The 19,624-nt window shown below is 39.5% G+C and overlaps 1 protein-coding gene across 1 annotated transcript in view; it reads right to left on the bottom strand.

The window, feature by feature from the left end:
• CFAP53 (cilia and flagella associated protein 53) overlaps positions 1-19,624 on the bottom strand; it is a 30,730-nt gene that overhangs the window by 10,884 nt on the left and 222 nt on the right. Inside the window, exons 2-5 of the mRNA XM_008062200.2 lie at positions 14,153-14,382; positions 12,918-13,091; positions 4,681-4,984; positions 3,922-4,140 (exon numbers count right to left, since the gene is read on the bottom strand). Of these exons, the coding sequence (XP_008060391.2) occupies positions 3,922-4,140; positions 4,681-4,984; positions 12,918-13,091; positions 14,153-14,382 (927 nt within the window). The remainder of the gene's footprint in view (positions 1-3,921; positions 4,141-4,680; positions 4,985-12,917; positions 13,092-14,152; positions 14,383-19,624) is intronic.

Genomic DNA, 19,624 nt, shown 5'->3' with positions numbered 1-19,624 from the left:
TGATCTACAGATTCAACAAAATCCCTACACAAGTTCCAATTGGCTTCTTTGCAGAAATTGACAAGTTGATCCCAGATTCATACAGATATGCAAGAGAGCCAGAATAGCCAGAATTATCTGAAAAAGAACACAGTTGGAAGATTCACATTTCATGATTTCAAACTTACTACAAAGCTACAGTAATCAAGTCATATAGTGAAAGCAGCATAAGGACAGATGTACAGACTGATGAAATAGAAATGAGAGTTCACAAATAAGCCTTCATTTTACTGTAACTGATTTTTGACAAGAGCATCAAGACAATTCAATAGGGGAACAACAGTCTCTTCAACAAATGATGCTGGGACAACTGAATATCCACATGTATAATAACAAAGTTGGATCCTTACCTCATACCATATATGAAACTTAACTCACAATGGATCAAAGGTCTAAATATAAAAGCTCAAACTATAAAGCACTCAGAAGAGAACAAAGGAATACATCATTGTTATCCTAGGAGTAGGCAACAGTTTTTAAAATACGATACCAAAAGTACAAGCAACAAAAGGAAATACAGTCAAGCTGAACTTCATCAAAGTTTAAAACTTTTGTGATTCAAGACACCATCAAAAAAGTGAAAAGACAACTCACAGAACAAGATAAATAGTTGCGAGTAATTTAGCTAACAAAGGACTTGAATGTAGACTATATAAATAATTCTTACAATTAAAAAAGGACAAACAATCCAACAAAAAAATGGGGAAAGGACTTAAATAGACTACTTTCCAAATTTTATGCTATAAAGTAGATTTCTCCAAGGAAGATCTAAAAATGGTCAATATGCACAGGAAAAGAGGCTCAACATCATTAGTTATTGGGAAAATGCAAATAAAAACCACCTCAGATACACCAGAATGGCTCAGATAAAACAGACAGACCATAACAAGTGTTGATCAACATGTGGAGAAATCAAACCCTTATATGAGGGGGAACTCAGAAAACAGCCTGGAATCATCCTTTGGAGGGCAGTACCCTTGTGGTACAGGCTTCCCCTCCTCGTCAATATACCAGTTTTAAGAAGGCTGCATCACAATTCGCAGAAGAAATGTCCCGAGTCGTGGCAAACAGATGACCAATTCTTCTTCCATAACTGCTCCTGCCCACCCCGCACTGAATGTTCAGCAGTTTTGTTTTGCTTTTTTACCAAAAACAGCATGATCCCTACTCTCCATGTTCCCTATTAATCTGATCTTGCCCTAGAAACTCATTTTTGTTTCCACAAATTAAAAAAGGACCAGGGAAATGTTTTGCTAATGTGGAAGAAGTGAAACAAAAAAATAGAAGAAGCATTAAAAGGCATCAAAATGGACGAGTTCAAAAACTGAGCAGTGGAAAAAGCATCTCAATACATACATTGCATCAAATAGAAAGTACTTCGAAGGTGACTGAAATTTAAACATAAAAATAAATACACAATTTTAATAAATAAATTCTGTGTTTTGGGGAATCCCCACTTATACACTGCTGGTAGGAATGTAAAATGGTTCAACCACTTTGTTTGTTTGCACTGGGGTCTCAGTGTAGTGGCATGATCATACCACAGTCACAAACTCCTGGGCTCAAGCAATCCTCCCACCTCATCCTTCCTATGGTTCAACCACTCTGGAAAACAGTTTAGCAGTTACTCAAAAGCTTAATCATAAAGCTATCTTATGACCCAGTAATTCTGCTCCCAGATATATGCCCAAAATACGTGAAAACATACATTCACATAAAATGTGTACATGAATGTCTATAGTAGCATTATTCATAATAGCCAAAAAGTAGAAGCAACTCAAATGTTCATCAACAGACATATGTGCAAAAAGTGGCATAAACATACAATGTAATATTATCCAATCATACAGAGGAATAAAATAATTATACATGCTACAACATTGATAAACCCTGAAAAACATTATGCTAAGTGAAATAAGTCAGTCAAAAGGTTCACATAACACATAATTTCATTCCTATGAAAGTCCAGAATAGGGAAATCTATAGAGACAGGAAGAAGATTAGTCTTCTTAGGACTGGGGAAGTAGATTAGTATTCTTAAGACTTCTACTTAGGAGGTGTGGAAGAGAAGATAGTGGGATAACAAAAATGTTCTAAAATAGAATATGATGATGGTTGCAGGTATCTGTGGATATATTAAAAACTATTTAATTGTACACTTTAAAAGGAAGAATTCTATGTTATATAAATTATGTCTCCACGAAGTTGTTAAAAATAAATAAAGTAAAATCATTCAATTGTGAAGAAAATACCCAAAAGAAAAAAAATCAAACAAGCAAGTCCATTAGAAAATGGGCAAAATACATGAAGAGACATTTCACTGAAGAAGATATACAGACAACATCATTAGCCATCGAGAAGTATGAATTAAAACCGCAGTAAGATCTTACCTCACACCAACCAAAATGACTAAAGAAAGATAGTGACAACGTTGGTGAGGATGCAGAGAAACTTGATTACTCAAGCATCACAAGGGTAGAGATGCAAGACAGTAGTACATCTACTCTGAAACAGTCTCGTTTCTTAAAAAAAAAAAAAAGCATGCAACTACCTTATGACCTAGCAATTGCCCTTCTTAGTGTTCATCTCACAGAAATGAAAATTTGTGTTCACGCAAGAACCTGTATCTAAATGTTTATATAGCAGCTTTATTCATAACAGCCATAAACTAGAATACTCCAAATGTTCTTCAACAGGTGAATGTCAAACAAACTGATAAATCTCTGACCATGAATACTACTCAAAAGCAAAAAAACAAACAAATTATTGATAGATGCAGCAGCAACTTAGATAAATCTCCAGAGAGTTATGCTAAATGAAAGGTATAAATCCCAAAAGGTTACATACTATATACTTCCATTAAAATAGCATTATTTTTAAATTTTTATTTATTTTTAATTTTTGAGTTGGAGTCTCACTCTGTCACCCAGGCTGGATCACCCAGGCTGGAGTGCAGTGGCACGCTTACGGCCACCATAGCTTCAACCTGCTGGGCTCAGGTGATCCTTCCACCTCAGCCTTCTAAGTAGCTGGAACTTCAGGTATGTGCCATCACACCCAGTTACTTTTTTTAAAAAAAATATTGTCAAGACGAGGTCTCGCCAAGTTGCCTAGGCTGATCTTGAACCCCCAGGCTCAGGCAATCCCCCTGCCTCTGCCTCCCAAAGTGCTGGGATTACAGGCTTGAGCCACCGCACCTGGCAATATAACATTCTCAACAAAATAAAATTATAGAAATGAAGAAAAAATTACTGGCTGCCCAGGGTTAAGGAGGGGCAGGACAAGAGGGGAGTAAATATGGCTATAAAAGGGCAGTAGGAGAGAGAGATCCTACCGGTAACAGATATGTTCTGTATCTTGACTGTGTAGAGGTCAGTATCCTGACTGTGACACTACCATAGTTTTGCAAGTAGTTACCATTGAGGGAAACTGAGTAAAGGACACAAGGGATCTTCCTGTACTATTTCTTGAAAATGCATATGAATCTATAATTATCTCAAAATAGGAAAGTTTAAGGAAAAATTAAAGCACCTGTAGGAAAAGCACAACACTCTTAAAAGTTCAATACTAAATACTGAATGCTTTCCAACTCAAATACCACTTTTTCTGTGATGTCTTCCCCAAATTCCAAGAGCTTTCAAACTTCAGTGAGCATCAGATTCACCTGTAGGACCTTGTTAAAACACAGATTTCTTGCCTCTGTCAAGATTTTGATTTGTATATTTAGATTCTGGAGGCTGTGAATTTATATTTCCAACATACTGTTGGTCCACGGACCACACTTAGAGTAGCACCATTATACTTATGGCTATCTTCCACAAGACTGAGAACTCAACAAGAAATCCCGTACAACATAAAGTAGACACCAAATAAATGTCTTACTCTTTTCTTCTTCTTTTTATCTGCCTCTTCCTGTAAGTCTTGAAGGGCCCTTTGCACAAGCTTTATGTTCAAGTCTTGTTCTTCTCTTAATGCCTGCTGAATGTGCTCTATCTTCTCTTGTAGGGCTTTTTGCAAAGTGTTTCTAACTTCCTGTTTTTTCTTTTGCTCCTTTATCTTATCTTGTTCATTCTCAAGTTTAAACTGTGCATTGTCATTTTCCTAAGGTAGAACAGTAATGAAGATAATGCAGCACCAAAACAGTTGGACAAAACAAAGAATACACTTAAGAGATGAAAATAAGAGATTTCTGGAAATACACACACATGGATTTAGAGTGGTTATAAGAAATAAAACTTGCCTTTTCATTGCTAAGCAATAAAGTTTGTGAAAATCATTCTGTGTATGTGATTATAAAGTCATAAGTATTAAATACTATGATGTGCAATTTTTTAAAGTAAAGCAATAAATAATTGTGGAGTTCAAAATTGCAGAAAAATATAAAGAAAAGCCACCCTTAATGCTAGTACCCATTAGCCACCACCTCTTAACATTTTGGTGTACTGACCTTCCACACAATTCTTCTATGTATTCTACAAATCTCTATTTGGATATATTATTAAAATGCAGTAAGAGTCAAAAAACGGAAATGTGCCCTGTGAACCAGGCAGGCCATCAGGGAAACTGTAGTGTAACAGGCCTGCAAACTGTGCTACACTTATGGAGTTGACAGACCTACAACAAGCATTTTAAAATGCCCACCACAAGGCGTGCTTCCTCTTCTTTCAGCAGCTGTGTGGCCTGTCTTTGTGCCTTGATGCTGGTGATCTGGGCATTCAGCCCCAAGCCTGTGCTCTCCACCAGCTCTTTCTGTCTCCTGGCCTCTTGGGCTTCTCGCCTCTCTTTGGCTAGTCGATCTTCCTCCCAGAGCTTTGAGAACAACTGCTCTTCCACCAGTTTTTGCCTCTTCAGCTCCTCATTGAATGCTATCTGTGCTTTCCGCTCCTCAAACACCTTCTTCTGATGGACACAAAACAATTCAACACGGAGCTCCTCACAGTGTTCCCTGAAAAGGAAATGTCAGAAAAGGCAAAACCCAGCCTTTCATGAGGCATTGTCCTACTGAGGCACATATTTGTACAGTCACACACTGTAAGAAAAGCCAAAGACCTGGATGTAGGCCACCTGAGGAAACATGTAAGGGAGTAGCAGGGAGGCAGGTGCCAGGATGTCACTGCCAAAATACAGGAAGAACTGCGGTGAGGCAGAGGAGGCGTTGAATCCTAACTTTCTCATTTCCTGTGTGACCCTGGACCAAAAATTCAACCCATTAGAGCCTGTTTCCTCATCTGTAAAATAACTGCCTTTCAAGGTTCTGGTAAGGATCAGAACACCTGGTAGATTATAAGGGCTCAATAAGTGGTAACGATCATTATTACTGGAGAAGAAATAGAAGAGGGATGGATACCTGAAATGTTACAAGTGAATTAGGAATTTGGTTGGAAGAGACCCTGTGTGCACATTTGAGGAAAGACTAAAGGATAGTATCAGTATCATGGTGAAGCATCTCAGTTGCTCCTGAATTCCTGGCAGTGCACATGTTCACTAAAGGGGTTTCTTCCAGAGTTGAAAAAACAGCCCAATTTCTGCTGCTCCACTACCCTTTCACACCCAGACTTATGCCACCATTCAAGAAGAAATGCTCTTTCAATAAGTATTTAGACACCACTCTCTTTCAGTCTTAGTAATTCAAATTTCAAAAGTTCTTCATTGGGCCAATTTTTTAAAGGGTTATGATTCTCAACACTATTTACTTATTAGAATTATTTAGGGATGTTTTCAAAATCGCTATCCCCTGTTTATCCCTCTCCATATCTTAGGCCAGACAAATAAAATCAAAATATCTGGGAGTAGGACCCAAACACATGTATCTTTTTTAGAGCTCTGAGAAGGTTCTTGTGTACAGCCAAGTCTGAGAACCTTTTATTGAAGAAAATGTTTACAATCAATAGGTTCTCCCGGTTTCTAAATCTAATGGAGCACCAGGAAGCTGAAGTTTGGAGAATGGGTTTAATAAATAACTTTTAAAGATATCTGAGTTGCTAAAACTGAAAGGATGGGGTCTAAACTCATTATATGGGTGTTCTTTGATATCAAAAAATGGATTTATCTGTCTCAAATTAATCAGTGAAATTCTATCAGAATTGGCCAAGATAACTTATTAAAGTCCTTCCCAATTCTATTGTTCATAATTTAGCAAAGTTATTCAATTAATGAAAATCTAAAATCTAAGAATAACTAGTATGACATAACATTTTTATTTTAAAAACTCTTTTTTCTAATTACAAAATTAATACCTATTTATTCTGTATTTCTGAAAAATACGAAAAAGTAAAGACACTAAAAAGAAAAATTTTGAATTCTACAAGCAAGAACTGCAATTAGCATGTCATGTGTTTCTTTCCAGTCTTATGTGTGTGCGAGGGGGGACTCCCTCAAAAAAACAAAATTATCTTTTGAAGGGCAGGCCCCTTGTAGTACAGGCTTCTTCCACTTTGTAAGTGCTCTAGGAACTCACTGGCATCAGTGTGCCAGTTTTTAGAAAGTTACTTCATGATTTATGAAAGAGACATTCCAAGTTGTGGCAAACGGGTGACTGGTTCTTCCTCCATGACAATGTACCTACCCACTTTACATGGGGTGTTTGGCAGTTTGTGACCAAAACAGACATGCCTCCCATGCCCCACCTTCCCTATTCACCTGATCTCATCCCAAGTGACCTTTTTTATTTTGTTTCCCTGGATGAAAAATATCCTCAAAAGGAAATGCTTTGCCGATGTAGAAAAGGTGAAAGAAAAAATGGCAGAGGCACAAAAGGCATCAAAATTGATGAGTTCCATAACTTTACTGAGTAGTGGGGAAAAATGTCTCACATGTATTGCATCAAATGGAGAGTACTTTGAAGGTGACTGAAGTTTAAACATATAAGAATGTATAATTTTTTATAAATACATTTTTTTCAGGGGAGGTCCCTCTTGTATGAGCATCTCTGTTAGAAATGGAGTCAGTGTGTGTGTGTGTGTGTGTGTGTGTGTGTGTGTGTGTGTGTGTGTGTGTGTATTCTTGTATCTTTATTTTTCCACCTAAATTATATTGTGAGCAATGCCTCATAAAATATTCCCCAAAATAATTCCTAACTTCAACTTAAGTATAATTTAGTAAACTATGTAATAAAGGCTGGAACCCATATATATTGCAGTTTATGAAAACATTTCCCTATTTAATAAACATATAGGTTACTTCTGACTTTATTTTTAATAATGTTGCAATGAACATTCTTAAATGCAGTTTTTTCTGCTTATCTTTGATGATTTCCTTAAAATAAAAAAAATGAATGTATCTATCTCAAATTCAGGTGGCTCAGCCTGTAATCCCAGCACTTTGGGAGGCCAAGGCTAGTGGACTGCCTGAGCCCACAGGTTCGAGACCAGCCTGGGCAACTTGGTGAGACCTCGTCTCTACGATAAATTAAAAAAAAAATTAGCTGGGCATGGTAGTGCATGCCTGTGGTTCTGGCTACTTGGAAGGCTGAGGAGGAAAGATCGCTAGAGCCCAGCAGATTGACACCGGAGTGACCATGAGCATGACACTGCACTCCAGCCTGGGCAATGGAGTGAGACTCCAACTCAAAAAAAAAAAAAAAAAAAAGAAATTTTTCCTTTATATAAAATTGAAGAGTACAAACATTGTTAAGGCAGTTGATGCATGCTACCAAGAAAGGCTGAATTAACAGTGTATGAAAATACCCATATCAAGTATGCCTTTAGATCAGTAGGTCTTCAAAATGTTTTGATTATATATTACTTTCAGTAAAAAAAAAAAAATTCTAAGCACCAGCAAACAAATATGGTTATTACTTATGAATTGTATGTAGTTACTACTATATTACTACACATGATTAAACATGCAAAAATTAAAATTAAAAAGTGATTAGATAAAAAACAGTCATCAGATATTTTCTTCCCACACCTGAATGATTCACCTATTCACTTGACTTTGGGAACCCCTAGCTTTGGGATCTGCACTTTTATCTAGAGATAGGACATTTATCTATTTGAATGACAATAATACTTGATAAGAGGAAAACTTGATGAGTACTTTATAGTTTACAAGGTACTTTCAGATAGAATATCTTATTTGATCCTTACAAGTAGCAGGCAGGTATGATCCTCATTTCAGATTAAAGCAATTGCAGGTCGGGGAGCCTGAGTGTCTTCCCAAGCAACACAGCCAGCAGTAGGAATATTATTAGCAATAGTTATTGAATGCTTATTATCTTCCAGGCACTATTTTAAGCACATTACCATGTATGAGCCCTTGTAATCATATACATGTGGCAGTAGATATTATTTCTGTTAAGTTCACTTTTATTACTACTGTTATCTGTGGTCTACAAATGAGGAAAGGGAGGCAGACAGCAGTTAAGCATCTTACCCAAGTTGATCCATTTCATATGTTATAGCACTGGGACTCAAGACCTGGTAGTATGGCCTTGGAGTTTGGGTTCCTTGGACCCATCATATCACCTCTGCTGGAAAGTCTTCCCACAGGTGTACTGACCATACACCCCCCAAATGCCTACCTTCATGTGGAGTCTAATCATTAACTACGTGTAAAGATAGGCCATTTACAAAGAAATTTCACAATGTGCCAAAAGCATAATCCATAAAAGAAACTGATAAGTTGAATTCCATTAATATTAAACACTTTTGGCATGGTGGCTCATGCCTGTAATCCCAGCAACTTGGGAGGCCTGGGGTTGGAGAATTGCCAGAGCCCAGGAGTCCAAGACCAGCCTAGGCAATATAGTGAGACCTCGTCTCTACAAAAAATTAAAAAATTAGTCAGGCATGGTGGTGTGCACCTGTAGTCCCAGTTACTCGGGAGGCTAAGGCAGAAGGATCGCCTGAGTCCAGGAGATTGAGGCTGCAGTGAGTTGAGAATCACACCACTACACTCACCTAGGTGACAAGAGTAAGACCCCCACCTCAAAAAACAAACAAACAAAAAGACACCTTTGCTCTGTGAAAGATCCTGTTAAGAGGATAAACAGACAAGATGCAGACTAGTAAAAAGCAATCTGACAAAGGAGTTATATTCAGAATATATAAAGAATTCTCAAGACTTAACAGCTAAAAAACAACCTAATTAGAAGACAGGCAAAAGATATGAAGAGACATTTCACCAAAGAGAATATACAGATTGCAAATAAGCACGTGAAAAATTGTCCAACATCACCCGTTATTAGAAAAACACTAGTTAAACCTATTAATATGATGACATAGTACTACATACGTATTAGAACAGCTAAAGAAAAATAGTGAAATACCAAAAGCTGGCAAGGATGTAGAAAAATTGGATCATACACTGCTGGTGAAAACATAAAATGATACAGCCACTCTGGAAAAGTTTCTTAAAAAAAAACTAAACATATACCTATAATCTATCAATGGCATATGACAATTATGTTAAAAAAATGAAAACCTATGCTCACACAAAAAAGTTCCTATCAGATCATTTATAATAGCCAAAAGCTAGAAACAAACAAACTGTCCTTCGATAAATTAATGATTTAAACAAATTGAGGCTCATCCATGCAATGGAATACTACTCAGCAATAGAAGAGACAAACCAGTAATACATGCAACAACTTAGTTGCCTCAAAGACATTTTGTTGAGTAAAAAAGGCCAATAGCAAGATTATATATTGTGTGATTCCATTTATATGGCATTCTTAAAATGATGAAATTATGGAAACTGAAAAGAGGTTAGTGGTTGCCAGGAGATAGGAACGATAGGGGTGAGAGTGCTGAGTATGACTGTATTGATGGAATAGTTCTGTATCTTGATTGTGGTGGTGGTTTTACAGATCTACACATGTGACATAATGGCACAGAACTATGCACAGACATTGAACCACTGCCACTTTCCTTGTTTTAATATTGTATTAGAGTTATGTAAGGTGTAACCATTAGGGGAAACTAGGTGAATGGTACATGGAATCTCTGTACTATCTTTTCACTTTGTGAACATATAATTATTAAAATTAAAAACTAGCTATTTTTTGTCATTATTATTCATTTTATTTCATTACTATTACTGAAAATAATTTTGCTGTATAAAACGATCCACTCCAGGTATCAAGTATTTTAGGAATGATACCGAATATACCTAAGAGAAATGAATGCTTATGCCCATCAAAAGATATGTTCAAGAATATTCACAGCAGCTTTACCATGAGTCCCAAACCAGAATAACTGAAATGATTGCTACCAGGAGAATAAATAAATTGTGGGATATTTTTATAATAGAATAAAAAAAAGTAGAAGGAAGAATAAGGAGAAATAATGTACTAAAGCCTCAATTATATTTTCACTAATGAGACCCAATATAGCATCCTTCGTCAAAAGTGTGTTTGCTGCTCTGTATTGAAGAGTTGGCTATGTACATTAAGAACACTGAAAACAATTTGCTTTCAAATCAGCTATATTACTGTTGGATATACTCTTTCTTTAAAATTTTAACTATTCATCTAACTAGCAAAAATTCAGTTAAAAGTGAAATTTGTGAAACGCTGCCAAATTCATAAATTTCAAAAGCATAACCACTGACAAACACTTCGTTTTTCTTAATATACTGAAAAACACTCACTGGGGAGGAGAAAGTCCGTGGTCCACTGAGAGTCACTTTGCTGGTGACTTTGCTCCCCACGGCATCTTCTCCCCCAGCAACCGGCAGGGAAGGGTCCAAGTCCCACTGAGGACAGGGTAGACACACACTTTACAGAGACTGACAACTCAAGTCTGAGCCCATTTTGGCTACCCAGGTGAATGCCTGCCTGTGGAAGCCAGACATCCACCTGCAAGCTGAGAAGGGCACGCCACTTAGGGCCTGCGCTTTGCTCCTCCGGACTTCTTTACTACACCGCCCTCTTGTGGCAGCTCCCCAAGCCCGGAGAACTCCCATCCCTCCTGCTTTACAGCCTACATTTACTTCTTGGCAGCTGCACCTGCAACTTGCACCCAAGCACTAAGAGCAGGAACTGCCATGACTTACTTTTCCTCTGGCCCCTGGTAGGAGGGTTTAAGGCAGTCCATATTCATAGCAACTTCATATCTCCAAGAGAGAGGAGACGGCCAAAGCTTTGCTCTAGGCCATGTCCCTCCACATGTTTCACTCTGCTGCTTTCTCATGCCTGTTGGATTAGGTAGGATTTCTGACCTACCTAAATTCTGAGTGCTGTGAACAGATGAGCACTCGCATGCCTTTTGTATCTTAGCAGATTTTAACTCGGGGTTTACACATATTCTTGGACCAACTGCTCCTGCTTCCTGCATAACATGATACACACGCTGCCCCACTCACTCCTGGTGAGCTGAAGGCCTAAGTGACACGATCACAGAGGCCGGCACACAAAAAATTACTGAATGGATGAAAGTCAGTGGCTATGTTTTAAACACTTCCAGGTGATATTTGAACTTTACAAATCCCTTCTGAAGATAAAAATATTTTTTCTTTTTTTTTCTTAGATTCAGGGGTTATGTATGCATATTCATTATAGGCACATATTGTGTAGTGCCTGGGATTGGGTCTCAGGTGGCCCATTCCCAAGAGGAGAACACTGTACCCTGTATGAAGATAAAATCTTAATCCATTACTCTAAAATTTAAAATCAGATTAAGTAGACAATTTGGAGCATTTCATGGGCCACATCTTGTGACAATCACTGCACTGAAAGACGTGAATGAAGAAATCATTCTGAGAAAAATAATAGCAATTCTTAATGTTCATACACTTACAAGTATCAGAGGCTTCAAAATTATGAACTATAAGTATATAACAGCTCCTGGTTTAAGAGATGTAGCTCTAGGGAGGAATATAAGACATTAAGACTTTTAGTATGTCTTTGCTTTAGAGGTAAGAAATCTCTTAGTTTGTGAAATTAAAAATGCCAAGCTCTTGATGATATAATACTATATAGATCATCTCAGAGGATAACCCTTGGGTATTCCCATACAAACCTTTCCTCTGTGAGTGTACGGTATTGGGCTGAAATCAGAACACAGACTCAGGGTAGCCTAAGATGAAAAAACACGATGAAAAAGGGATAGGGAGACAACCACAGGATTGGATAGAGTACAGTGAGGCCCAGGGATTACTATGAAGGTCAATACGGGTCTGGATCAGGAAGTAATCAGAAGTCTTGGTAGTGTCAGATCCCAAGGATCAGAGGCAAAGGGAGAGACAATAAATAATAGGGAACCAAGCACACATGTAAAACAGGTGTAGAGTACAAGCAGTCGGGAGGGAATTCAGCTTTACCAAAGACTCCCCAGAACAGGGGCTTTAAAAGTACTCCATGCCAATAGCAAGAATGAGGTTGATAGCTAAAATACAGTAACAAAATCTCACTGGGCACTTCCGTTCTAATTGAGAAGCAAGCACAGACCATTAGAGCACAGTTCTCAGACAAATTCCGTGTTATTCAATGATGAGTAATATAATTGCCAAGACATAAAGATACAACTACAGTGTCTACCCTTTTAAGACTATAATTTATGCCAAATTAGCCTTCCTAAATCCTTTCTTTCTTTTTCAGACATGAGGTCATTCTGTCACTTAGTCTGGAGTGCAGTGGAATAATCATAGCTCACCACAGCCTCAAACTCCTGGGCTCAAGCAATCCTCTTGTCTCAGCCTCCCAAGTAGCTAGGACTCCAGGTACATGTCACCATGCCTGGAAAATTTTCCTATTTTTTGTAGAGACGGTATGTCACTTTGTTGCCCTGGCTGGTCTCAAACTCCTGGCCTCAGTTATCTTCCTGCCTCAGCCTCCCAAAGTGCTGGGACCACAGTCATGAGCCACCATCCTCGGCTCTAAATCTTTCTTGAATATGCTAATTTTGAATTCTGTTTGTGTGTTTTTCTGATACCATTACCTGAACTGCTGGTCTAGTTTTTCAGCCACAAACTCCTGCCTCTCTTTTTCTTTCTTCTCTTTTAATAATTTAGTTTTTTCTCTCATTCTACCTTTTTTCTCCTCAATAGTTTCTTCTTTTAATTGCATTTTGGTAAAATACTCATTTTCTTCTAAAGCTAAGAGTTCACGTAGCCTGAAATAAAAAGACAAAGAAAAACTTTTTTAAACTGTTATGCTATGTGTATCATATTTTTGATTTTTCTTTGTTATATTCAACTTCAGAATTACATATCTAATAAATTTTTTAAGAAGGAAAATCACTGTAGTCCTCCATAAAATAAGGCTAGCTTTCATTTAAAGCAATACAGAAACTAATCTGCACCATCATTTATTTGATCATACACAGAAAGTTATGAAATATAAGTAAAATGAACACATTTCTTTTTTTTTTTTTTTTTTTTTTTTGAGTTGGAGTCTCACTCTGTCGTCGACTGGAGTGCAGTGGCCGGGAGTGGCCTCGACCTGCTGGGCTCCAGTGATCCTTCCATCTCAGTCTTCTGAGTAGCCGGAATTACAGGCACACGCTACCACACCCACCTAATTTTTTTGATTTTATTGTAGAGATGAGGTCTCGCCTGCCCAGGAGGGTCTCGAACCCATGAACTCAGGCAATCCACTCACCTCAGCCTCCCAAAGGCACGGGATTACAGGCTGAGCCACCGAGCCTGGCTAATGAACACATTTCAATTAAAATAATGAAACATGACTGGGCTTGGTGGCTCAGCCTATAATCCCAGCACTTTGGGAGGCCGAGGTAAGTGGACTGCCTGAGCCCATGGGTTCGAGACCAGCCAGGCAACTAGGCGAGCCCTTGTCTCTACAATAAAAAATTAGCTGGATGTGGTAGGGCATGCCTGTGGTTCCGGTTACTTGGAAGGCTGAGGAAGAAGGATCACTGAAACTTAGAAGGTCGACGCTGGGGTGGACATGAGTGTGCCACTGCACTCCAGCCTAGGAGACAGAGTGAGACTCTGACTCAAAAAAATAAAATAATGAAACATGAAACCATATATTATCTTGTTTTCCATCAAAACGTAGGTTATCATAAATAAAAACATTAATAAGCAATAGCTATTGCTTTGAATATAAATATCTCAGCCACAATCCTTACTACACTTGATTTTTAACAGGGCAATCTCAAATTTTGGTTTTAGGCACGTTTCATAGTCTGAGTTCCAGCTTTGTAAACCTTACTTATTTCGTCTTTCTTCAATGTTAATAATAAACCCTTGCACGGCATCCTTGATTCTCACTCGCACAAGGCCATCCAAAAACTTGTGGTCATGGTGTTGGTCCCACTCAACTTTCAAGCGATCGTGCTCATTTGACTTAATGGAAGCCAAAATAGCATGATGTTTCTGATGGCTGCGTTGAATTCTTTCCAGGTGTTGCTTAGCCCCTTGGCGTTTGGGAGGCTTGGCTCTCTAAAAACAAAAGAAATGATCACTTATAATAAGCCAAAAATAAATCGCACATTTTCAATTAATTGTGACCTTCACCAAAACTCATTCTAAATAAAATTGGGTATAAAAATACTAATACGTTCCTGCTATAAGTGAAAATAGCTTAAGCACCTAAGGAGTAACTTGTTTGATTCTCTGACCCTATACCTAAGATGTCATCAAATCAGTCTCAATATTTCTAAAGTGCCATTTAAATAAATGTTGAGGCTGGGCTCGGTGGCTCAGCCTGTCATCCCAGCACTTTGGGAGGCCGAGGCGAGTGGATTGCCTGAGCACGTGGGTTCGGGACCAGCCCGAGCAACTAGGCGAGACCTCATCTCTGCAATAAATAAAAAATTAGCTGGGCATGGTAGTGCATGCCTGTAGTTCCGGCTCCTTGGAAGGCTGAAGCAGAAGGATTGCTGGAGGCCAGCCGGTTGACACTGGGATGGCTGTAAGTGTGCCCCTGCATTCCAGCCTGGGCAACAGAGTGAGACTTCAACTCAAACAATAAATAAATAAATGTTGATAGGATTATAAAGTTTGAGTTGTGAACAAGACTTTAGAGATTATCTAGTCAAACCCAGAGACATTAAATGATTTGCCCAATTTGCTTCAATTAGGGCATACTTGGAGAAAACATGAACTAGAAGTCATCAGTTTCCTAATCTTGACCTTGCCACCCACTATTCCACACTGTTTATCAAGGGTGGACACCATAGTTACCACCATCAAGATATTTTTTTTTTTTTTTCTTTTGAGTTGGAGTCCCACTCTGTCGCCCAGACTGGAGTGCAGTGACCGCTCCTGGCCACCGCAGCCTTGACCCGCTGGACTCCAGCAATTCTTCTGCCTCAGCCTTCCAAGTAGCTGGAACTACAGGCGTGCGCTACCACACCCGGCTCATTTTTTGATTTATTGTAGAGATGAGGTCTCGCTGCCTAGGCGGGTCTCGAACCCGCGGGCTCTGGCAATCCACTCACCTCAACCTCCCAAAGGCGTGGGATTACAAGCTGAGCCACCGAGCCTGGCTCATCAAGATACTTTTAATGAAAAGGTACTACTATCTAGATACAGAGAACATATACACATATACATATGTGTGTGTGTGTGTATATATATATATATGGGGGTGCCAAAACTATATACACGTTTTAAATATGATGTTCACTTAAAAGATGGCATTAATCTAATGAATGCTAGCATCATCACACAACAGTCAGGACAGTCAAAGAAAATGGTAGAAGCATAGTTGAGCAAACGTCATACTACACATTGCTCCTGTAGTTTAATTCAACTTTGAAAAGTAATACATAGATAACATCTCTTTAAACAAGTGTACACTTTTTGGCACCCAGTTTGTGTAGACAGATGATGATGATAGATAGATGATAGATAGATAGATATGGATTGTGGCAATGAAAAACCCTTTACTAAAGAAGGAAAGAAGAAATGAAATAAGGGTGTGAGGAGAAAAAGAGGAAATGGGAGGTGGAAGGGGTAGTTGGTGACAGAACTTTATTTCTATATCTATGGTACCCAGAAGTTTTAATACAAAAACTGTGTTCCTGACATTTTGGAGTAACTTGAATTACTGTAAATGTATTATTTTTACAGAAATGTGCACTAAAAAGTTAGAAATGCATGTACCATCTTGAATATATATAGATACACTTAATGAAATCACATGGACTTTTTCTTTTGTATATACCTAGCATTGAATATAATGCCTGCCAGAGTTAGGTTTTTGATACAATTGAACAAATGAAGTAATTAATGACACAATATTTCTGGGCGGGATTGATGCAATTTCTGCACCTCCTGGAACCACCATGAAAGTCACATTCTTGGCCGGGCTCAGTGGCTCAGCCTGTAATCCTGCGCTTTGGGAGGCTGAGGTGAGTGGACTGCCTGAGCCTGTGGGTTCGAGACCCGCCTGGGCAACTTGGCGAGACCTCATCTCTACAATAAAATAAAAAAAAATTAGCCGGGCGTGGTAGCGCACGCTTGTAGTTCCAGCTACTTGGAAAGTTGAGGCGGAAGGATCGCCGGAGCCCAGCAGGTCGAGGCTGCGGTGGCCGGAAGCGGCCACTGCAATCCAGTCTGGGTAGCAGAGTGAGACTCCAACTCAAAAATAAATAAATAAATAAATTCTCATTCTTAAGCTCTATATTTTCAGTAACAGTTTTGTCAAGTCATCCTTAAGTGGGTTGCGGGATTCTGGGTGCTGACTCATAGTCACAAAACTCTTAACTCAAGAGGTAGACAGTCAATCTGATCTCCTACATTTAGAACATCACCATCAGGATTACTAGAATACTAAGGTTGGGTGTTTGTAATGAAGTCTCCAGAGGAAAGAAAATCAACAGCTGAAGACAGTTTAATGAAAAGATTTGGGGCTCTGGGTACACATATAGGTACTTAGTTTTAGTTGAATAAGGCAGTCCTGAAATGGGGAGTAGAGAGAGATGATGTTGGATGCTATATCATGTGAAGTAGCTATTCCACAACAGAATTATTTGGCGCCTAGAGCCAGTTAATTAAACTACTATTCTGCAATATTTATGGCATTTTATGAATAAAGATTCTGTGACAATACAGTCAAGTAAGGTCACAGCTGCACCTTAGGAAGGATACACAGCAGGAACTCAGGCCGGTAAACATATGGGCTGAAAACAGGAACCAAGCGCCAAAGTCATCCAGAAACCTGGTCTCCAGCTGTCAGGACAGGAAGGAGGCTCTGAGGCACATTTTGGCTGAAGAGGTGAGAAACAGCATGAGCCGTATCCTGGGGGTCAGGAAGCCTTCTAAGACTTGGAGCACCCTGTGCAGGACTCTTTGGTCTGGGAAGGACCCAGACTCTGAATCAAAGTACGACATGACAATACGACGTAGAGCTCTCTATAAAGGTGCTGGCTACCCAGGCATAGTCTTGGCATTGCTCAAACTCCGTACTGTCCAACAGAAATATAATGCAAAACAGACATTTAATTTTAAATTATCAAGTAGCTACATTTAAAAAAGTAAAAAGAAACAGGAGATATTAATTTTGATAGCATTTTGCTTATCCAAAATATTATTTCAATATGTGACTCCAGGCACATTTCAAGTGCTCATATGCTACGTGTGGCTACTGGCTACCATACTGGACATCACAGTTCTAAACAATGTTACAGGAAAGAGAACAGCTTATTTACTCACTACCCTGTATTTTCAAGGTCATTGAAGGCTTTTGTTACTGCAGTATCTCAAATTATAGCTATTAGGCTTACAAGTTACAGCTGTGAGAAATAAGAATGATGATTTATTTTCAAATTGGAGCCTAGCTTATCTTGGCTTCTCAAGATGGTGCCTAAATGCTTTGTGCTTCTCTTTTGTTGATTCACTTCCTGCTTCTTTGTGCTTCCTTTTGGTGGACTTTTCACTTTGGCAGGCTTCATGTTTAAACTTTCGGTGGGATCCAATCAGAATGGTAATTCTGTAAGCCAATTGGTATAGGACATACACACGAAATGATTCTGTAAGCCAATCAAAATGTCACGTAGGCATCGTACAAGAGAGCTTGTAACTTCTGCAGTATTCCTCCGATGAGGAACCAGGAGAGGGACCAGTGTTTCAGGGATAAAAGTGCTGATTCTTCCTGTTTCAGTGTGCCTGCCCACCAGACATCCGATCTTGCAAGACCGTCATTAAAGTAGCTGATCCTTTCAATGCCCTGTAACTTCAAACATAACATTTTTTATTGGTTTCTCTGGGAATTGTCTAGGATCCAAGCTTCATCTCTCAGTGGCCTTAACTCTTGCAAGAGAAATCTGCTATCTCTAGCACCTATCTTTTCACATTCAGACACCTGAGAAGGATCTTATGTACCACCTCTAACCTCTTCTTTTTCCTCTTAATATTTCTTAATTTCAAAGTATTTAATAGGTCCTTTTCTCTGGTTTGGTGGATTTTGTTTGTTTCTGTTCTTTAGTGGTTCCCAGCACAAATAATAGCATCCAACAGATAGCCCAGCCCCTGGACTCTGTGTTTGGATACAAATCCAAAGTAGATCAGTTTCTGTCCTTCATGAAGTCTGTTTATAATTATTATTTCGAACCCTACACTAAACTGAATCCCCCAGTCCACTGCTTTCTGGCTCCAGATCCTATAGGTTTGAACCTAGTAAAAAGGAGCAAGCCTACAGGTTGAAAAAAATTGGCTGTGTGCACTGTGGAGAATCCATGATCGTTCTTCCATAACGGCCATCAGACACAACATAGACCATCACTATCTGTCATGTTAACATTTAATGCTTTTGTGCATGAGCAAACTGTTTCTGTAATTAGATTACAAGCTGTACACTCCTCATCCAACACTCAAAATGCTCCAAAATCTGAAACGTTCTGAGCGCCGGCATGATGACCCAGGGGGAAAATTCCACACCTGACCTCGCCAGACAGTTACAGTCAAAACACAGGTGCACAACATACGGTTTATTCAGCAACCCTAAGGGGAAAATAAAATTACCTTCAGAGTATGTGTACAAGGGTATATAAAATATATGTGAATTTTGTTTTTCGACTTGTCCCCCCCCCCCGAAATTTCATTATATGCAAATTCGAAAGAAAAAAAGAGAGAGAGAGAGATCTAGGACACTCCTGATCCCAAGCACTTCAGATAAGGCACACTCAGCCACTCCGACCTCCTCGAAGGCAGGGATCGTGCTTCCGTAAAAAGCTAACCTCCCAGGGTCACTGTATTCGCCTTGTGTCTCCCCAGGGACTCAGGCAGTAACTCTGTAGCTACACACAGAGGGCAGTTTTCTGGCCCACAGAAACCGGTTTGTAGAAAGGGGGGAACTAGGTGCCTGGACCAGTGGTGTCTGAGGTTCTCCGCAGGACCCACCAAACCGCTGCAAGTACCTTCCGCTAGCCTGCAACGTACAGCGCCAGCCTCCATTTTCCAGGCACGGAGGGGCACTTCGATCCAGCAATGGTTACTGGTTGAGCTGGCACAGGAAGCGGCTCTCGCTACACTCGCAACCGGATTCCCCTTCCGCAGACGATTTTCCTCGGGGCCGAGGACCAGCCCCAAATCGCACAGCCCAATCACGGCCAGCCCCGCCCTGAGGTCCGCGCCCGGGCCCAGCGCCCTTCCCGCCGCACAGACTCCGCGTGGCAAGGGCACCGACCGCCTTCCGACGTCGCTGAGACGGGAAAAGCCCGAGGGCCCCAGGGGGAGT

The sequence above is a fragment of the Carlito syrichta genome, unplaced genomic scaffold, assembly GCF_000164805.1.
Source record: "Carlito syrichta isolate Samal-C Ts95f unplaced genomic scaffold, Tarsius_syrichta-2.0.1 Scaffold305662, whole genome shotgun sequence".
Lineage (NCBI taxonomy): Eukaryota > Metazoa > Chordata > Mammalia > Primates > Tarsiidae > Carlito > Carlito syrichta.
The sequence above is the reverse complement of the archived record's forward strand: the minus strand, read 5'-3'. Positions and strand labels throughout refer to the sequence as shown.